Below are 17,791 nucleotides of genomic sequence, written 5' to 3'. Positions count from 1 at the left end.
GATCAGATCCATAATTACTATAACCTATATTTTTTATTTAGCTTTGTAATTATATGCACTATACTACATTTTTAAAAAACATTTAATTAAATAAAATTATTTGTTAGTTGTGGATAAATAAAGTACATCAACTGATGTGCAGAAGGGCAAAAATAAATAAATAAAATGTAATTAAAATGTGTTTTTGAAAGATGAAAGTGGTTCTTCCCGCCTCTGACTGTCCTTCCGGCCCACTTTAACGTTACTTCACATTAAGGATTAGTTTTAATTAACTGTCTGATTAGCTGCAGCAAAGTCCATTAAAATGGGTTATTTAAAACAAATTGACATGGAAAACTTCAAGTCGTGGCGAGGGAAGAAAGTTATCGGTCCGTTTATGCGGTTTAACTGCATTATTGGCACCAACGGCTCCGGTAAATTAACGTTTTTTACTTTTTAACGGCTGTTAGCTCCGAGGCTAGCTACCGTTAGCTGCTAATGCTAATAACTTAGTCAATTAATATGAAGATACTGGGGCGTTAGCGGACAAAATGTAATATTACACATATCGCTCTTTTTAAGGAACTGAATGATTAATAATATGTTTGACATGATTTAACTATTGCTTCACTTTTGTTTCGTTTCAAAAATATAATTAAACAGTTAGTTAGCCAGTTAGTTTAGCTGATGTGCTAGTGATTCCGCGCTGTGCTGACTCATCCAGGTAAGTCTAACGTGATGGACGCGCTGAGCTTCGCCATGGGGGAGCGCGCGGCCTCCCTCCGGGTGAAGCAGCTCCGGGACCTGATTCACGGAGCTCATATCGGGCGGCCGGTGGAGGACACCGCCAGCGTCACCCTGCGGTACTGCAACGACGAGGACCGGGAGACAGTCTTCTGCCGGAGCATCGTGGGTCAGTTTAAAACGTTTAACTACCTAATGCTACCTATACACCAGAAGACTTTGAAAAGATTTGGAAAGACTCCTGCAAGACTATCAGCTCACACCTGCTCACATCTAAAGACAAGTGTTTAGAGTTTTTAGTCCCAGCCTAGTCTCAGACTGAGATTCTACAAAGACTGTGAATCTTGCAGGATCACTATTTACAAGACTACAACTAGATTTCCTTTAGCATTTTTTACCTACCATGCAATTTCTGTGTGTGCAGTGGTTTGTGTTGGAAAAAAAAACAACAAAAAGAAGAGGAGAAGACGCCACAAAATGCCCCTCACAAAGCTGAAAAGGGGTTTCTGTTTTTCTGACATGAAAAGTGACTATTTTACAGTAAAAATAGATATAAGGAAGAATAAAGGAAAGGAAACTGTAGAAAAGAATTCATGATATACATTTATGTCCTATTTAATTATTTGTTTAATTGAATAATTATACTTATCAGCTCTATCAACTTTCATTTAGTTAATCACACATTCATCATCAATTATTTATTACTTATTTATGTATACATTTATTTATACATTTTAACTGGGTCTGCTTACTGTTCTCTTTACTAAGAAACAGCGCCCCCAAAATCCCGCTTGTGGCCATAAATATATTACATCTCTATATTTGTATTTAGGATTGAGTTTTCTGACATTATTGTGATGTTACTTTTTCCTGTCGAAGTGGTTTTTCTGCCGGTCTGGACCCGCTCATCTATTGGTTGTTGATTGTGTTACGTCACTGCGACTTGCGATCATATCAAACACGTTTGATATGATCGCAAACCCAAGATTAGGAAAAGACTGATAAGAAACAGCGCCGATTACTACCTTACACTTAACGATCGGGATGACGGGAGCGCGCTGTGACTCCAGTAAGACTCCTAGATTTACTAAAGACTTTCAGTTTTTAGTCTGGGACTGTGAAAATCGTTTGGTGTAAACCCAGCATTAGTCTGTACATATAAGTCAATGACACTGGTGCTGCCATTTTTGTAGTAGTCGATTGTTTTGGGCGTTTTCTGGTTCATAAAGCTGTTTGCCAGAGTACTGGAAAGAATAAAAAAAATTATGTTATTCATATTAAACCCAAAACTAAGGGGGGATAGAATAGTCTAAAAATGCATAATTTCTTATACAGTCTTAATATTTCATTGTCACTTGGCTGGTCAGTGTTCTTGCAGAAGTCTTGTTTTTGGTGTTTTTTCAGCAGTAGTGGAGAAGTATTTATTTGCCATGAATCAGGCAGGATCCAAATACAGTACAACCAAGATTGAGAGCGAGGTCTCTTTTATTGTTACACACACACACAACAGGAAACACAGGGAACAATAAACAATCTTGCAACTAGAGTCTCTGAATGACGCAGAAATAACAGAGTCCCGAGCACAGCTCTAAAGCAGGGAAGGCGACTGACAAGTAATCCTCTTCAGAGAAGCCAGAGCAGCAGACACCAACACAGGAACGGTGAAAATCCAACCAGGAAACACTTAGGCTGGAATCAGAGTCAGGGACAGGAGGTAGGCAGGTTTACCAGGGCAGAGGCGAGGAGACGGAGTCAGGAACGACGACACCATCTCCATCTGAGAGAAAGCGCTGGAAAGTTCTGCATGACACAAGAGACAATCTGGCAACTGGAGCTAGGCTGGTGGGGCTTAAATGCTGGAGCTTGATGAGCTCTGAATGAGCTCCAGCTCAGCTCTGCAGGTGCAGCAGATCTCCTCTGATTAGGGGGCGTGTCCTGCTGCACCAGAGCCCATGACATTATTGCCTTGCTTCAATACTGTACTAATATCAAACTGAAATTACTCCACTACACGTAAAAGGCTTGCATTCAAAACCTTACAGATGTTAAACGTATCAAAAGTAAAAGTACTTGTTATGAAGAATGAATATGTATTATAGTCATAATAATTAATGACACAGTTTGCTTGCTCCTATTATTTTTGAAGAAAAAGATTATTTCTTTTTTTTTTGTTTCATTAATATGTTTGCCAGAGTCCTGGAAAGAATGATAATTTCAAACATGATGTGATACAGATAATTTTATTATCATTGAAACTATCTTTAATAGCTGAAAAAGAAAGAAACATATATTTTTAGTTGCCCTCAGCAGTATAAAGTAGAGATGAGCACAAATGTTTGATTCCCAAAGTTTTAGATATATCATATGTTATAACTGCCATTTATTTTAATTTTTTAGGTGACTCCTCTGAATATCGCATAAATGGAGTACATGTCTCTCTAGCAAAATATATGACGGAGCTGGGGAGGATCGGCATTGTGACCAAAGCTCGAAACTGTCTGGTGTTCCAGGTAAATAAACACTGTTGTAAGCATGAAAACATACTGTAGTGTAGAATATTTGTGGAAAAGGTTGGGACGTAGCAAGACTAGAGGTATACATTACAATTATATTCTTGTTTTTGTCATTTATGCCTATGTAATATGAAAAAATGCATGTGATATAAGCATTAAAACATACACATACATTGTAAAGAAATAGAAAGTCAGGATGCAGGGCAGCACAACACATAATGCTTTATGTTGGGAGATATATATGGTATTCTCCCTATTTTGGGATCATTTTTCCACAATGTACAATTTAAGCCATTACAATGACTTAACTGTAGTAAAGATGCCCTACAAACAAGTGTGCTACTCTACGCTCCTCACCAGGGGGCAGTGGAGTCCATCGCTCTGAAGGACCCAAAGGAGAGGACCAAGATGTTAGAGACCATCAGTGGGTCGAAAGAATACATTGCAGAGTACGACAAGAAGAAACAAGCCCTGCTGCAGGCCAAAGAGGACACACAGTTTCACTTCAACAAGAAGAAATCTGCGACTGTCGAGAGGAAGCAGGTGTCCCAGGAGAAAGTAGAGGTAAAGTCACACCAAATAAGGAATAATCTTTCTGTTTCCCAGCTACAGTGACTTGTTGTGATATTTCCTGCCAGCTACACTCATAACCACTCACAGATAAATTAAGTGTCTGGCTGAGAGCAGGTGGCCCATATTCATTTTTCAGTCTGGAGGACACAATGCTACTACAGTGCTGTCACTTGTGCTGCTCATGCTGTTTCCAGAACGAGGGGCTTCAGAACAGAAAGCCCTTAACCGTCTCCTCAAAAACATAACAGGAACAACAACAAAAAAGGCATCAACAAACATTTAAACTTCTCATTTGATGACTTGTATCAGTTTGGTCTTTTTTTGTCCAGGAGATTGAAATCTTACTGGACCGGCACTCATTTAATTCCAACAGAAACACTGATTTATAATGGTCATAAGTAGTACATAATGCATATTTAAGTGTGAATACTTGCTAGCACTTAAAAACAAACACTTTCTCTGTTCATGTAGCAGCAGAAATACGTTGATATTTGTATGTTTGCTAACAGTAAGTGACAGTTTAGCATCAACTGAACTTTAGTAGCCTTTGTTTCTCTTTAGCTTTCCAGTACAGTCCATTGATTAACCCCTCCGCCTTCCACTCTTCCAGGCCCAGAAGTACCAGGCGCTGGTGGACGAACTTCAACAAAGTCGCCTGCAGCTGAGTCTGGCTGAGCTTTACAGAAATGAGAAGGGCATCGGTGCCCTCAGCGACTCGCTGACAGAGAGACAGCAGGCTGCAGCTGCGAAGAACAATAAGCTGATGAACACTGAGCAGACGGTCAAACAATGGAAGAAGGAACACGGACGTCTCACCAGAGAGCAGCAGCACATTGATAAGGAGATTCGGTGATATTTCTGTTTTTTTCTGCCTTGATGATATCATCTGTTTAGCTCTAATGGAAGGGGCATAGAACAGAAAAATACTACATGATGAACTTTCTCCTCTCTGTGTCCCTCAGCGCTCAGGAGCATATCCTGTCCCAGTGTCGATCCCAGTATGTCAAAGCCAAAGTCAACACCTCCCATCACATAAAGAAGGCTGAGGAGGTCCGGGATGCCCTGAGGAAGAATCAGAAGCTGGTGGCTCTTAAGGAGCAGGAGATTGCAGAGGAACGACAGGAGATCGCTGAACTGGAGACGACCTGGACGAACTATGAGAGGCAGGTGCAGGAGGAAGGAGCGGCCATGGGGACAGACATCGAGCTGGATGAGGATCAGGTGAGTGTGTCGAAGAACGACAGAACAATCAAACCAGAAGTCAGTTAATATGATGTAAAATATTGTCGCTGGAAGGTTGGAGGGACTTCCGTATCCTAAAATATTCATCACTAATACTAGTTTTCCAAATATTTATTTAAGAGACAAATAACACTAACATTTTTATCCCATCCTCAGTGTATTTTTTTCATGTATTTTTGCTGCAGTTGGAGCGATACAAAGAGCTGAAGGAGCTGGCCCAGAGGCAGGGGGCCGTCCTCAGCCAGCAGGCAGAGAAGCTGCATTGGGAAGTGAGAGCGGACAACGAGGAGATGGCCTTTGACCAGCGCAGGAAGAAGGAAGTGGAGGTACTGTCTGTGGCACGTTTGGTGCTGCTATTACACATCTTTGAAATTAATGACTGTGAATTCAACAGCTGCTGAGAGACACATTTTCATGCTACTGAAACGGTTTAATTGCCTTTTTTAACATGTAATAACTGATTTTTTAATCTACTTTGGAGCAGCAGAAACAACTTGTCAGCACAACATTCACTTGTCACCTTTTTAAATGTTGTTACAGTTTCATCAGTTGTCCAATATTCTGTTGTAATACTGTTGTCCGTCAGTTGTCCAATATTCACTCTCTTTTAGCTCTGTCTTTTGTTTCTACCAGCCCCTGAGTGAAATATCTGTCTCTTAACCAGATCCTGTTAAAAACAATAACTTCTGCGTTCCTCAGTGACATTGTGAAGCCATGATTGATTCTGCTGAGACAAAGGCTCACATAACAAATATTCACTGAAAGTCAGACAGAATATATGAGAGCAGAGAGATTAAATTAAAAGAAAACACAACATTTTAACCACTTTAATTTCACCACTCTTGGAACATCATCTGTTGTAGGTTGCTATCAGGAACACCCAGACTGAGCTGGAAGATTTGACAAGCAGAGCACAGAAGCTCAAGGAGTACAACAAGTCCTGCAAGTACGTAATGTGCACAGCTTATACCGCAGTCTGTCCCTAACTGTCGGGGAGGTGTTGATCAAACTCTGATAAATCAAGGTGCAACATCAGAGAAAGGAAACAGAGAATACTTAATAGAGTTACTGCTTGTTTCAGGTCGTCCCTTGAAGAGTACCGTCAGCAGGAGGAGACCCTGAGTGCAGAGCTGCAGCGGGGCCGCCAGCGCAGCGAGGAGGTGAACCAGGAGCTGGGTCAGGTGCTGGAGGAGCTGGGGAACGCCCGTCTGGACAGCCAGGAGAGCAGACGCCAGCTGCAGCGCAAAGAGCTGCTGGAGAAGCTCCGCAGGCTCTTCCCTGAAACTGTGGTAAGACACAGAGAAGGATAAGGGGGGGGGAAACTGAGAATGCAGCCAGGAGACTGAAGATGTGTTGAAGGAAACAAAACAAACAAAAAAACCCACAAATACACTCAAACTGTAGATAGCTTTTTGTCTGGTGTATGAACACATTAAAGGCTTGTTAGGAATGTCAGGAAACAGATGAAGTCACTGATAAGACTTCCAGGAGTAGGATCAATATGGAGTTATTTTGTGTATTTGTAAAGAAACAAACAGGTTTAAGAGCAAAAGTTACCTCACTGCAATTTAAAAAATGTTTTTTGCAAATATACTTGTGTTTGCAAATACAATAGTTTTGCTTTTAAATACAAAAGTTTTACGTGCTGTTAAACTGAATTTCATGGGCTGAACCGGTACTGATGGTGGAATATTTTTTCATTGTTGCAGTGTCAGTAGTTTTTCTCTCAAATCTATTTCTTGATTGCAAAGTGGACCGTCTTGCTCTTAAAACTGTTCTTTTTGATGCATTATAAAGACACAGGGGTAACCCCATGGATCAGCACCTTGGAGAGCGCCCAGCTGCACAGCCCTGACAGTAACATCAGTCAGCTTGTTGACATCAAACACCCCCCACATGCTCAATTTAGTTTCCTGGAAGATGATAATGAATCCCTACAAATCAAAATACTTTTTTTTCTTTCTTCAAGCATCATTAAAGTATACTGTGGCTATAAATCCCTTTAGTACACGGTCATTCGTCTTTTACAACTTAATCATTTTTAAACGTCCCCTATCTGTCATAATACTTACTGAGGGCTATTTTTCCTGCTGCTCACACACTCTGGCTACATCTTTAGAGAGAATTATTTTATTTTTTTTTAGGAGGTGAAACCTTCTTAACCAGGTCATTTTTTTGTAAATGCTATGAAAGTATTCTGAAACCATTCTTTTAAATTATTTTTTCCCCCCATGCAGTTTGGTCGTCTTTCTGACTTGTGCAGCCCGATCCATAAGAAGTACCAGCTGGCTGTCATCAAGGTGTTCGGCCGATACATGAACGCCATTGTAGTGACCTCGGAGAAAGTGGCCCGGGACTGTATCACTTTCATCAAAGAGGAGCGATGTGAACCTGAGCTCTTCCTGCCCATCGACTACTTGGATGTAAGTTTCCTGATTGTTGAAAATGCTGTTAAAAACTGTTCAGTATGCTGCTGTACACAATTCTGGCCTAAGCCTTCAGTAAAAAAAGACTGCAGCAATCCAGGAGTTCAACAATTCAACAATCTTTAATGATTTCCGATAAGGCGATTATAATTATGCCAGCAAGTATGTGTTGTTTTCTAAAGGGAACACAACTAAGAATATATATATATATATATACACATACATATACATGTATGTATATGAATATATCAATAAAGTGCTCCTTAACAGCACAAGGTTAATAGACTTAAGAACTTATATATAACTTAAAGGTTCCACCAGATGCATAACCGAAACTATAGAACTCAAGTTTCATATATGCACGACTCCTGAATACGACTACAGGAACAAACCACCAGTTCAATAATCTGTAGCACTCTGACGGTCGAGGCATGTCACAGTCCTCTTGGTGGCAATAACCTGACAGCCTGTCAGTGTGTCAGAGCAGGGGAATTTGCACAGTGCAGAAATCTGAAATCACACACATGCATGTGTAGTTTTAGTTATAACCACCACTACTGTGTGTCCAGGTGAGTCCTCTGAACGAGCGGCTGAGGGACGTGCGCGGAGCCAAGATGGTGGTCGATGTTGTGCAGGTTTCCGTTAACGCCGGCGCTGGCCAGCTGAAGAAAGTGGTGCAGTTTGTATGTGGTGACGCGTTGGTGTGTGAGACCATCAAGGAAGCAAGGAGTGTGGCGTTTGACGGGCAGGTTCGCATTAAGGTGAGCTCCTCGGCCACGGATGACTTGGGGTCACCTAAATTATTACAAGTACAAGTACAACAAAAACACAAGATATTAAGTTTTGTTTAGTCATACTGCTCCAGCTGCACAGTCTGCAGCGGTGCTTCTGTCATTGTATTTCATGGCTTTTTCCAAGAAACTAATGCAAAGTGAAACTGGTTTCTGCATGAGAACCGTTGTTTTTTGGGGGAATGGGTGACCTTTTCCCTCATGTAATCAGATGTGTTTCTGTAGACCGTATCTCTGGACGGGACGATGTTTGCAAAGTCAGGCACAATCTCTGGAGGCTCCAGTTACCTGCGGAGTAAAGCTCGCTGCTGGGACGAGAAGGACATGCGACGGCTGATCGAACGCAAGGAGCTGCTGACAGCAGAGATGCGGGTGAGTATTCACACAAAATGCCGGTTATCTTGGAAAATCACACAATGTAAACTTTAAAATTATTTTTCAAAGTGAAGATTTAAAAACATTTATTTTGTTCTGCCCTGTTTGCACAGTTGTCAGAAAATCACTAGTGTTATTTGTGTTTTTAACACTCAGTATACTCTCACTACTCACATGAAATTACTTTTAAAGAGTGTCTAACTGACACTCTCAAATGGATCCCTCCTCTGTCGCTCTCCCTGAGGTTTCTTCTTCTTTTTCCCCTGTTAAAAGGGTTTTTTGAGGAGTACAGTCTGTAAAGCCCTTTGAGGCAAATCTGTGATTTGTGATTTTAGGCTATATAAATAAAATTGACTTGACTTGACTTGACTAACTTATTTGTTACTGACTTTTCACTCTTCGTTCTGGTCCTGTGACAGGATTTGATGAGGCTGAGGCGAAAGGACCCAGAACTGAAAAACATCATTGCTCAGGCTCAGGGCGCTCAGATCCGCTTGAAATACTCAAAAAATGAGCTGGAAAACATTCAGAAGAAACACATCCTCAAGTGCCAAGCAGTAAGGCCACAAAACTCTGACTGTCTCGAATGTAAAATCATAACTGAGGCTGAATTTGTTGACACTTAAACCCTATGGAATGGGTAAGAGAGAGCCCACGCAATCTTATCCTAATCTTTGTTTTCAGGACATTTCTCGTATGCAGAGCGAAATAGCAAACCTGGACTCTCAGATCCAGATGCAGCAGGAGAGTGTGGAAGCAAAGGATACAAAGATTAAGAAGATCAGAAACCAGATTGAGCAGGTACGGCTGCCCGCACGCTGTCTCCAACCTGTCAGACTGCAACTCTGACACTCATGCTGAGGTTTACAGTGAATTAATGGTATTACTGTTTCAGTAAAGTGCCACATCCTCATTCTCATCTTTATTTTCTGATTGTCTCCACTGTCGTTTTACTATGTTGGTCTGTTTTGTTCACATATTGAGGGTGAGCAGAACGACAGGGGGTCCCATATGCTGTACAGATAACAATAGAGGCCCTCAAAGCTAATTTGATTTGTGATTTATGAGATTGGACTTGACTTCACACTGTAAATGCTCCGTGTATTTAGATGGAGGACTTGGTGTTTTCTGACTTCTGTGCTGAGATCGGCGTGGACAACATCAGAGAGTATGAGCAGGAGCATCTGAAGCAGCAGGAGGAGCTCGACAAGAAGAGGTACGATAAACTGTTCCACATGTGCTAAACTCAACCAGCCAAATCTGGGATGAATAGAAAATATTACAAACTCTAAAAGAAAAGGAAAATATCTTTCTAATATTAGGATTTTATGTGAGGAAATCAGCTGATTTTAGATATTTATTTACTTATTTATCTATGGAGTCACAATTGGGATAGTCATCAAATATCTGTAGCTAAAAAACATTAACTTTTTTTAAGGTTTCCAACAAAATCTGAGATGTTACAGTTTTGATTAAAAATAAATAATATAATTTAACTTCTTCCAAGATCTTTGTTATTATACATAAGTCAATTAACTGACGTGACTTTCTTAGCTGCTGATTGATTGATTGATTGTTTGTTTGATTTGTGTCTATTGTTTTGTTTCAGTGTGTTTCTTGTGATGTTTTTGTTTGTATTTTCTAGATTGCATTTTATATTTTGTATTGTATTTAATGTTATACACAGATTTTCTATTCTGCTACCCATCATGAACAGGACTCCTTGGCAGACATGATATTGTAGCTCAATTGGATCTTCCTGGTTGGATAAAGAATAAATCAATACATTTTGCTAATGTTCAGCAAAATGGCAACAACTTTTATGTAGCTTATGGTTCTGAATATTCTTGTGTGTCCTGAGTAAATACATGATTTTTATTTTTACTATAATGACGGTATTTGTAAGCATGTTAAATTCTTCAACAGTTCTTAACACCTGGTTATGTTTCTCCCTTCAGGCTGGAGTTTGAAACTCAGTGCACTCGCCTGAATGCACAGCTGGAGTACGAACAAGACCGACTGGAGCAGCAGAAGAAGAAGCTCCGCAAAATGGAGGAAACCATCGAAAAGGAGGAGAGAACCGTCGCAGAACAGAGGAAGGTACTCCCCTCAGGCATTCATTCAAACCCTGTAATATGGGTAAAATGTGTCCAGAATGAAAGGTTTAGTCACGATACCCACTCCCTCCTGGACTGTTGTTTTCCTCTGAATTTGATTTGATTAAGTCTGTGTTTAGGGCTGTTTTCTGGACACACTGTGGTTGATGTGAAATCAAACATTTCAGCCTGATGTTTGTACTCCCCCACAGGACGAGGAGAAGCTGCTGGTGGCGGTGGAGGAGGGTCAGAACAAACTGCTGGAGCTGCAGAACCAGCTGCTGTCCAAGAAGAGCCAGGTGGCCGCTGCCAAAGCCGAGCTGGACCAGAAAATACTCAACCTCCAAGAGATCAACAAGTAACACTTCCACTGATTCTGCTCACTGGGCTGTTGTGCTGTTATTACTGCTACCTGCTGAGTGTTTTTCCCCTGCTGAATAGAAATAAAACATTAAAACTTGCTTATACTGCTAAATTGATTGACAGGTCTCTCAAGAAACAGATTAAGACTGGATGACAACTAGTGCCTGGTTCAAACTAAAGGAGTTTTGAGCCAATTTAATCGCTCCTGACAATCAAAAGTCTGTTATATTATCTGGTAATTTAAAGGGTTTCCAGATCTCGTCTTAAACCTCTTTGTCTTCAAATGATTTACAGCTCTTTACCACTTTTTATCATCATAAATATACACAGGTTTGTTTTTAAAAAGCCTCACTAAACGCAGAGTTGCAAAGTAGTTTTTTTTTGCGTATATCTTTAGACCAAGAACCTATAATCTGTTTATCCCAGATAAATATTTACTTTCTTCTCAATACTTTCATCCATATCGAGCTTGAGTAATGATTCCATAACTAAGCTGACATATCTGACAACGAACCTCACATCCTTCGAGACTATAAGTTGCCCTGTCAGTTGTTTGTCGGTCCAGAAAAAAATGTCTGTCAAGTGTGTGGATGCATGAATGTATGTGGTGAAAACATTTGCAGATTTGCGCTTGTTATTCTCTTGTTCAACAAACTATCCATCAAAAGATTTCATTTTTTCATGAAAGTCTACATGTTTTATGACCAGAAGGATAAAAATGAACCAACATGAAGACTTGATTGAAGATTCTGGACCGACACTTCTTCACTGTCTCTCTTTCACTCAGAGAGTTGGTGAAGCTTCAGCGGGAGGTGATGTCTGCAGAGAGCGCCTTGGAGCAGAAACGCTTGGCCAGACACAACTTGCTGCTGGCCTGCAAGATCCAGAGTCTGCCCATCACTCTGCTGTCAGGGAGCCTGAACGAAATCAGCGAAGTGCAGGTAAGAGAGAGAACTGACTGTTCTGTTTCTGTCTCTCCTGAAATTACCATTTCAGCCCCAGTTCTTCATGATTTTGAAAAAGCACAGGATATTAAATTGAGAAACGTAGAGCATGTAATAAAATAAGCTGTATAAAACCCTCACATTAAAGTAATAAAGTCTGAGAAACCCTGCTGACTTTTGAGAAGCTAAAGCAATGAAACAGCTGCTGATTCTTCTCTCTTGTGCAGCTGGACACAGAATCTGAAAGCACTTCAGCCACTCTGACCATCTATGAGAGAGAGGCTCAGCTAGTGATCGACTACTCCGGCCTGGACCCAGAACTCAGGGTGATAAAAATAAAGCCTCGTCGTTGTCCTAATTTCTCCTGTTTATTCATATGACCCGACATGTATATCTTTAACATGGTACATTAATTTTTATGTGTACAGAGACTGCAGACAGACGAGGAGGTGGAGGCGTACCTGGATAGACTGAAGGAGTCGATGTCCTCCATCGAGGCGTTGCTGCATCGCACCACCGCCCCCAACCTCAAAGCTCTGGAGAAACTGAGGGAGGTGAAGGACAAGTTACAGGGAGTCACACACGGTATCTATCAAGTTTTTAATGTCAAAATGAGACCCTTGATAGGTGGAATATACCTGCCGTAATTTTCGGACTATAAGCCGCGCCTTTTTCCCCATTTTTCGATTCTGCGGCTTATATAACGGTGCGGCTAATCTATGGATTTTTACAGCTAACGGCCACTAGGTTACCTCCTAAATCTATGGATTTTACAGGTTACAGTCCACCAACTTTAACTCTATGGGCTCTATGACCGGTCCGCGAGGAGCGGCGGGCTCCAGCAGGAAAAGCTGGAGGCAGGTGTACGTACCAGATCGGCTCGGGGTCCTTCATATACTTTTAAGCTGTTTTTCACTTGTCTGTGTGTATTTGTGTCGAAAGCTACTTAGTTTGTCGGAGTCGCCGTGCCGTAGAATTTTGTGTGTAATCAGCGGCAGACGAAGGAAAAGAGTGAAACAGGTAGCGCGCAAAAGTAAAAGTGAAACCGAGAGTGGTACGAAAGACAGAACAAGAGCAAGACCGACATTACGAGAGCGAGGTAGTTTGTGCAAAGGAAGTTTTCATGCACAAACCCTCATTATGGAAAACAAACGTAGAAATGCATATGATGCAGCTTTTAAGTTAAAGACAGTCAATCTGGCTGTAAAAGAAGCTTCCTCAAGCAGCCATCTCTTTCCCGACAATCCCCTCTGTGCACGAACCCTTACATATGGTAATTAAACTTTAAAACATCTGCGGCTTATAGTCCAGTGCGGCTTATATATGTACACATCATTCAATTTAGCTGCTGTGGCTTATACTCCGGTGCGCCCTATAGTGCGGAAAATACGGTACTATAATTACGCATAAGTACACTTTTTCTGGTGTAAAAGAGTCTTATTGGTCAGCTGTTTATGGTAAAATTCTGGAGCATTTGAAGCCCACATGGGATTTATTTCTGTAGTTTAATGTTGGTATATGATCATTAAAGTACCTGGACACCTGATTCAACTGTTTCCTGTCCCTCACTAACTCAGAGTTTGAGGCCAGCACCAAAGCAGCCAGAAAATGCAATCTGGAGTTCGAGCAAGTCAAAGCCCAGCGCTTACAGCTGTTCAACCAGTGCTTTGAGCACGTGTCCATCGTAATCGATCAGATATATAAAAGGATTTGCAGGAACAACAGCGCCCAGGTGAGCCAACAAAAGATCAAACATACTCTTAACTTTCTGTTTTTGCTGTTTTTTTCTGTATTTAGGTCATTTTTTGTTTGTACTCTCAACATTGATTTACTCAACTGTTTTTTGTGAAATAACCAGGACTGTACTGAATTAAATGTGCTACAAGGTGGTGTAGTGCCACTTTTGCCTCACTGTGTGGAGTTGGCATGTTCTCCCCCAAGTCAGCGTGGTTTCTCTTTCGGCTTCCCAAAGACATGCAGCTCAGGTTTAATTGGTTACTCTAAGGGAGCATTCCCAACTGAGCTGTTTGGTCCACTTGAAACAAACTTTGGTGCATTTTGTCTGATAATCCGTTTGGTTTTTGCTGGTGTTAACAAACTCTGTTCGGGACCAAAGAACCGAACTCTGGTCCTCTAAAATTATGGGGGTCTGGGTTCTCTGCCACGTGCACCAACGTTGGATTCTCTGCAGATGAGAACACAGACCGAACCAAAGGAAGGAAGCCGACCAAAACACTGAGCAATCTGGGTTGAATTAGGGGCAGAAATTTGAGAATCAGCAGCAGCACAGTATTAGCAGGATGAAAAATGTCTTGTGGACAGACGTGGTCTAATGATGAAGTAAAGGCTGTTGTTAGACAATCACAGAACACACACAAAAACCAACAGAGTCTTGAAATGATTTAGTCTCAGTATGGTGGCAAAAACTCCACCAACAATACATTGAAGTCGGCGACTTCCTTCTAAAGTGTCAGCTCTTTCCCTCACATATTCTGTCCAACAGGCGAAGGAAATTTGTTTACATAAAGCTCAGTGTGGAAGAAACCAAACCAGATGAAAAACACTGATTCACTGAATCACATAGAGTCCCCCACACTTACTATGTGAAAGTGACCTTTTGTACATACTAGTGAATGAGAGAATGAATGGTTACCTGTCACTATGTGTAATAAATTATTAAACATAATTCTCATTAGCACTGAGAATTGCAGCAACAAACAGGAACAGGAGCCTTTATTAATAAGAAGATCCTGCTTTTTGTGCTGCAGGCCATTCTGAGCGCTGAGAATCCAGACGAGCCGTACCTCGGGGGCATTAACTACAACTGCGTGGCGCCGGGGAAACGCTTCATGTCCATGGACAATCTGTCCGGTGGAGAAAAGGCCATCGCTGCCCTCGCCCTGCTGTTCGCCATCCACAGGTAACACTGGGCTTACAATCAAGTACATTAGATTATAAAAGGGGAAACTTTGTGGTGCAGTAACACAAACAAATGATTTCCAGATACTAAACTGTGCAAATGAAAGCACCAGATATCAAGTAGAATTAACAGAATGATAAGTCTTCATTGGCAGATTGACATCACAGCATCCTATTTCCCCAAATTCATTTAACAAAATCTGCATTTGCTGGATAATAATTTAGCTGGACAGCTGGATAATTTCCCCCCACAGCTATAAAAACAAAACCAAAAAATAAAAAAGGAATTAGCACAGCTGCAGAGACAAGATGAAATATCTTTCAGAAACTACAATTTCTTTCAAAAAAAAACACATATTTAGCCCGGGGGATACTTAACTTGTAATGACTATGAGTTTTTAAACTGATGAATGGACTCATAAAGAACGGCCTCTGAAATCTAGAGAGCCTGTTGATCCTTTTTCTCTTTCACATCATCATCATTTATGTGAAGAACTCTCTTCTTTAGAGACACTCGACATCTCTCTGAATCCCATCCATCTTCGCTGCTCCTGTTTTTAATATTCTTTCTAGTCTTCTTGAATTCAAGACCTTTTCTAAGCCACTTGACTGATACTTCTTTCCTTCTGAAACTCTTGTCGTATGAGTTTATAACAGCTGTAAGTTCTGACATTTGACCCACGTTGTTGGTTGGCTGTCTGTGCTGTTTGGCGTCGTGTCTCTCAGCTTCCGACCCGCTCCCTTCTTCGTCCTGGACGAGGTGGATGCAGCCCTGGACAACACAAACATTGGAAAGGTAAGATTCCTACTGCACCCAGGGTTTACTATTAAAGGGCAGGTCCATTGCTTTTTGTTTGTTATGAGGTTCTTATTTTATTCTGTAGCTTTGCAGTAGTCTTCCTTATGTATTAAAGTCCAAACTTTTACATTTTGGGCAAAGTTTTAGTCTGTTATAGCGTCAAAATACTATTTTCCCCAGCCCTTCTGCACGTGACCTGACAGGTTTCTGGATGATGAAGTTGCGACATATTTATCTTTAATCTTTTAGCCAGCGTGTGTTACTAGTAGTGGTCGGTGTGTTCCCTGCTTGGAGAAGCAGAGCACTGACATGGAAGCTCAGCAGTGTCCTGCTGTGGACGCCACGTTAGTTCAGATCAGAGAACAAAAGTCACACAACAACACAAACTAACTAACAGATCAATGCAGAGGTTGACCAACAACTCCTGTGTTCAGTTAACTAAAATTACTGTTTTTGTCAAAGGAGTCTGGTGGCTTTAAAGAGAGCTATATAACGCTGTGGATGTGGGCTGCAGAAAAATGTGTTTAAGCCACCTAAAATAAGTTACACCTAAAAAATCTATCAAATTAATATATATGCTATATTAACAATATTTTCACCTCTTTACCTTGTTGTCAGACAACAGTTTGTGACAGGAAACTAAATTGTGACATACACACCAGTGTACTCTGTGTGCTGGTGTTCAGTACTTACTGTGGTAACTAGCAGTGTTGTTTCCATTTGAAAAACCCAAAAAGGAAGCTGTAGTCTTCCTTTAATAAGTAATTAGCATCTATTCATTAAAAATGCTGATGATCAAGATCATTGAAATCAATCAGGATTTTCTTTGACTGCAGCTCTACATAGTGCTTTTTTTTTGCATCCAGGTGACCAGTTTCATCAGAGAGGAGTCCAGGGAGAACATGCAGATCATTGTCATCTCTCTGAAGGAGGAGTTTTTCTCCAAAGCCGACGCTTTGCTGGGAGTCTATTCTGATGTAAAAAAAACTTTCACAACTAGTTGGAGAAGAAATCTTTCATTTTTAGATCAATAGAGTCTCTTAATTTCTTCTCTTCTTCACAGTTTGATGAATGCATGTTCAGCCGTATTCTGACCCTGGACCTGCAGCCGTACCCGCTGGGGGAAGACAACAACGGGTCACAGATGGACACAGAGAGGACGGGACACATGTAGCCTGGAACCACCTGAATGTATGTCGTTTCCTTTTGTTCATTGAGCATATCACTGGTTCTTAGTGTTCTTATCATTGACTTAAAAGGCAAAGCAGTTTATTTCAACACCAAATGACGATTTCTATGTTCAATTTTTTTGAGTTTTTTTACTAAATCAGATTTTATTAAAGAGATTTTCGTAATGCATGGGATTAGTTTCTTTGGGTAACAGGCAGCATTTGACTGGATTAGGGTAAAAGTTTAGGAATGGGTTCTGTGTTTAGATAGCAGCATTCATGTGAAAAATCTTGCAAATTTGGTCCATAATAAGACCAACAAAGAAAGTCTTAAATACTATAGTGTTACTTCTTCGATAATAACTTTCACATGGTTAAAAGGCAAAAACAGCATGAAAAGAGAACTGGTTCTACTGTTTCAACGTGTTTCTAAAATGTTCTGGCTCTTATTTATGTTTCATGTTAAAAAGAGATAAATGTTGGCCCATACCGCCTTTGTTTTTATACTTGTTCATTTAACTTGTATGTGTAAGTGTTTTGTATTCAAGTTGTGCTTTTAAGCATAAAGTTTGTCCTGTTTATTAAATCTACAGAGTTGAAGATGTGTTCTCATATCTGTTGTTTGTAACGTTATGTGGCGGTCTGACTCGGCCACAAAGGGGCACAATTACACCACAAAGTTGGGTTTAAAAAAAAGCAGTGGAAGATGTATTAAGATGGTTTACTGAAGTAAAAGTAACAATACCACAATTTAATAATACAATACAACAATACAGTTAAAACTCCTGCATTTAAAATCATACATTGAACCAGGATTTTGGAGATGAAGAAAGAAAGATCCTAGAAGTCATTAATTAT

General features: G+C 40.6%; 1 protein-coding gene across 1 annotated transcript; it reads left to right on the top strand.

Annotated features, from left to right (window-relative positions):
* The first annotated feature begins 178 nt into the window (after window positions 1-178).
* smc1b (structural maintenance of chromosomes 1B) lies at window positions 179-17,533 on the top strand. Its single transcript, XM_059335654.1, has 25 exons — window positions 179-413; window positions 704-892; window positions 3,121-3,233; window positions 3,597-3,800; window positions 4,420-4,658; window positions 4,772-5,030; window positions 5,237-5,377; window positions 5,915-5,997; window positions 6,133-6,340; window positions 7,289-7,474; window positions 8,047-8,238; window positions 8,494-8,640; window positions 9,063-9,200; window positions 9,328-9,444; window positions 9,753-9,859; window positions 10,602-10,743; window positions 10,952-11,097; window positions 11,890-12,043; window positions 12,274-12,372; window positions 12,475-12,631; window positions 13,624-13,778; window positions 14,815-14,966; window positions 15,692-15,761; window positions 16,631-16,741; window positions 16,828-17,533. The coding sequence occupies exons 1-25, from the start codon at window positions 305-307 to the stop codon at window positions 16,936-16,938; spliced, it is 3,729 nt and encodes a 1,242-aa protein (XP_059191637.1). The 5' UTR covers window positions 179-304; the 3' UTR covers window positions 16,939-17,533.
* The last annotated feature ends 258 nt before the right edge of the window (window positions 17,534-17,791 follow it).

Source organism: Centropristis striata, chromosome 6 (genome assembly GCF_030273125.1).
Source record: "Centropristis striata isolate RG_2023a ecotype Rhode Island chromosome 6, C.striata_1.0, whole genome shotgun sequence".
Taxonomy (NCBI): Eukaryota; Metazoa; Chordata; class Actinopteri; order Perciformes; family Serranidae; genus Centropristis; species Centropristis striata.
Note: the sequence above shows the minus strand (reverse complement) of the source record. Positions and strands in the feature narration are given on the sequence as shown.

Excerpts from the sequence above, each read along its gene's own strand:
- smc1b (XM_059335654.1), top strand. The coding sequence starts at position 305 with ATGGGTTATTTAAAACAAATTGACATGGAAAACTTCAAGTCGTGGCGA. Across the intron at positions 3,801-4,419 it reads TGTCCCAGGAGAAAGTAGAG|GCCCAGAAGTACCAGGCGCT; the intron begins GTAAAGTCACAC and ends CCACTCTTCCAG. Across the intron at positions 8,239-8,493 it reads ACGGGCAGGTTCGCATTAAG|ACCGTATCTCTGGACGGGAC; the intron begins GTGAGCTCCTCG and ends GTGTTTCTGTAG.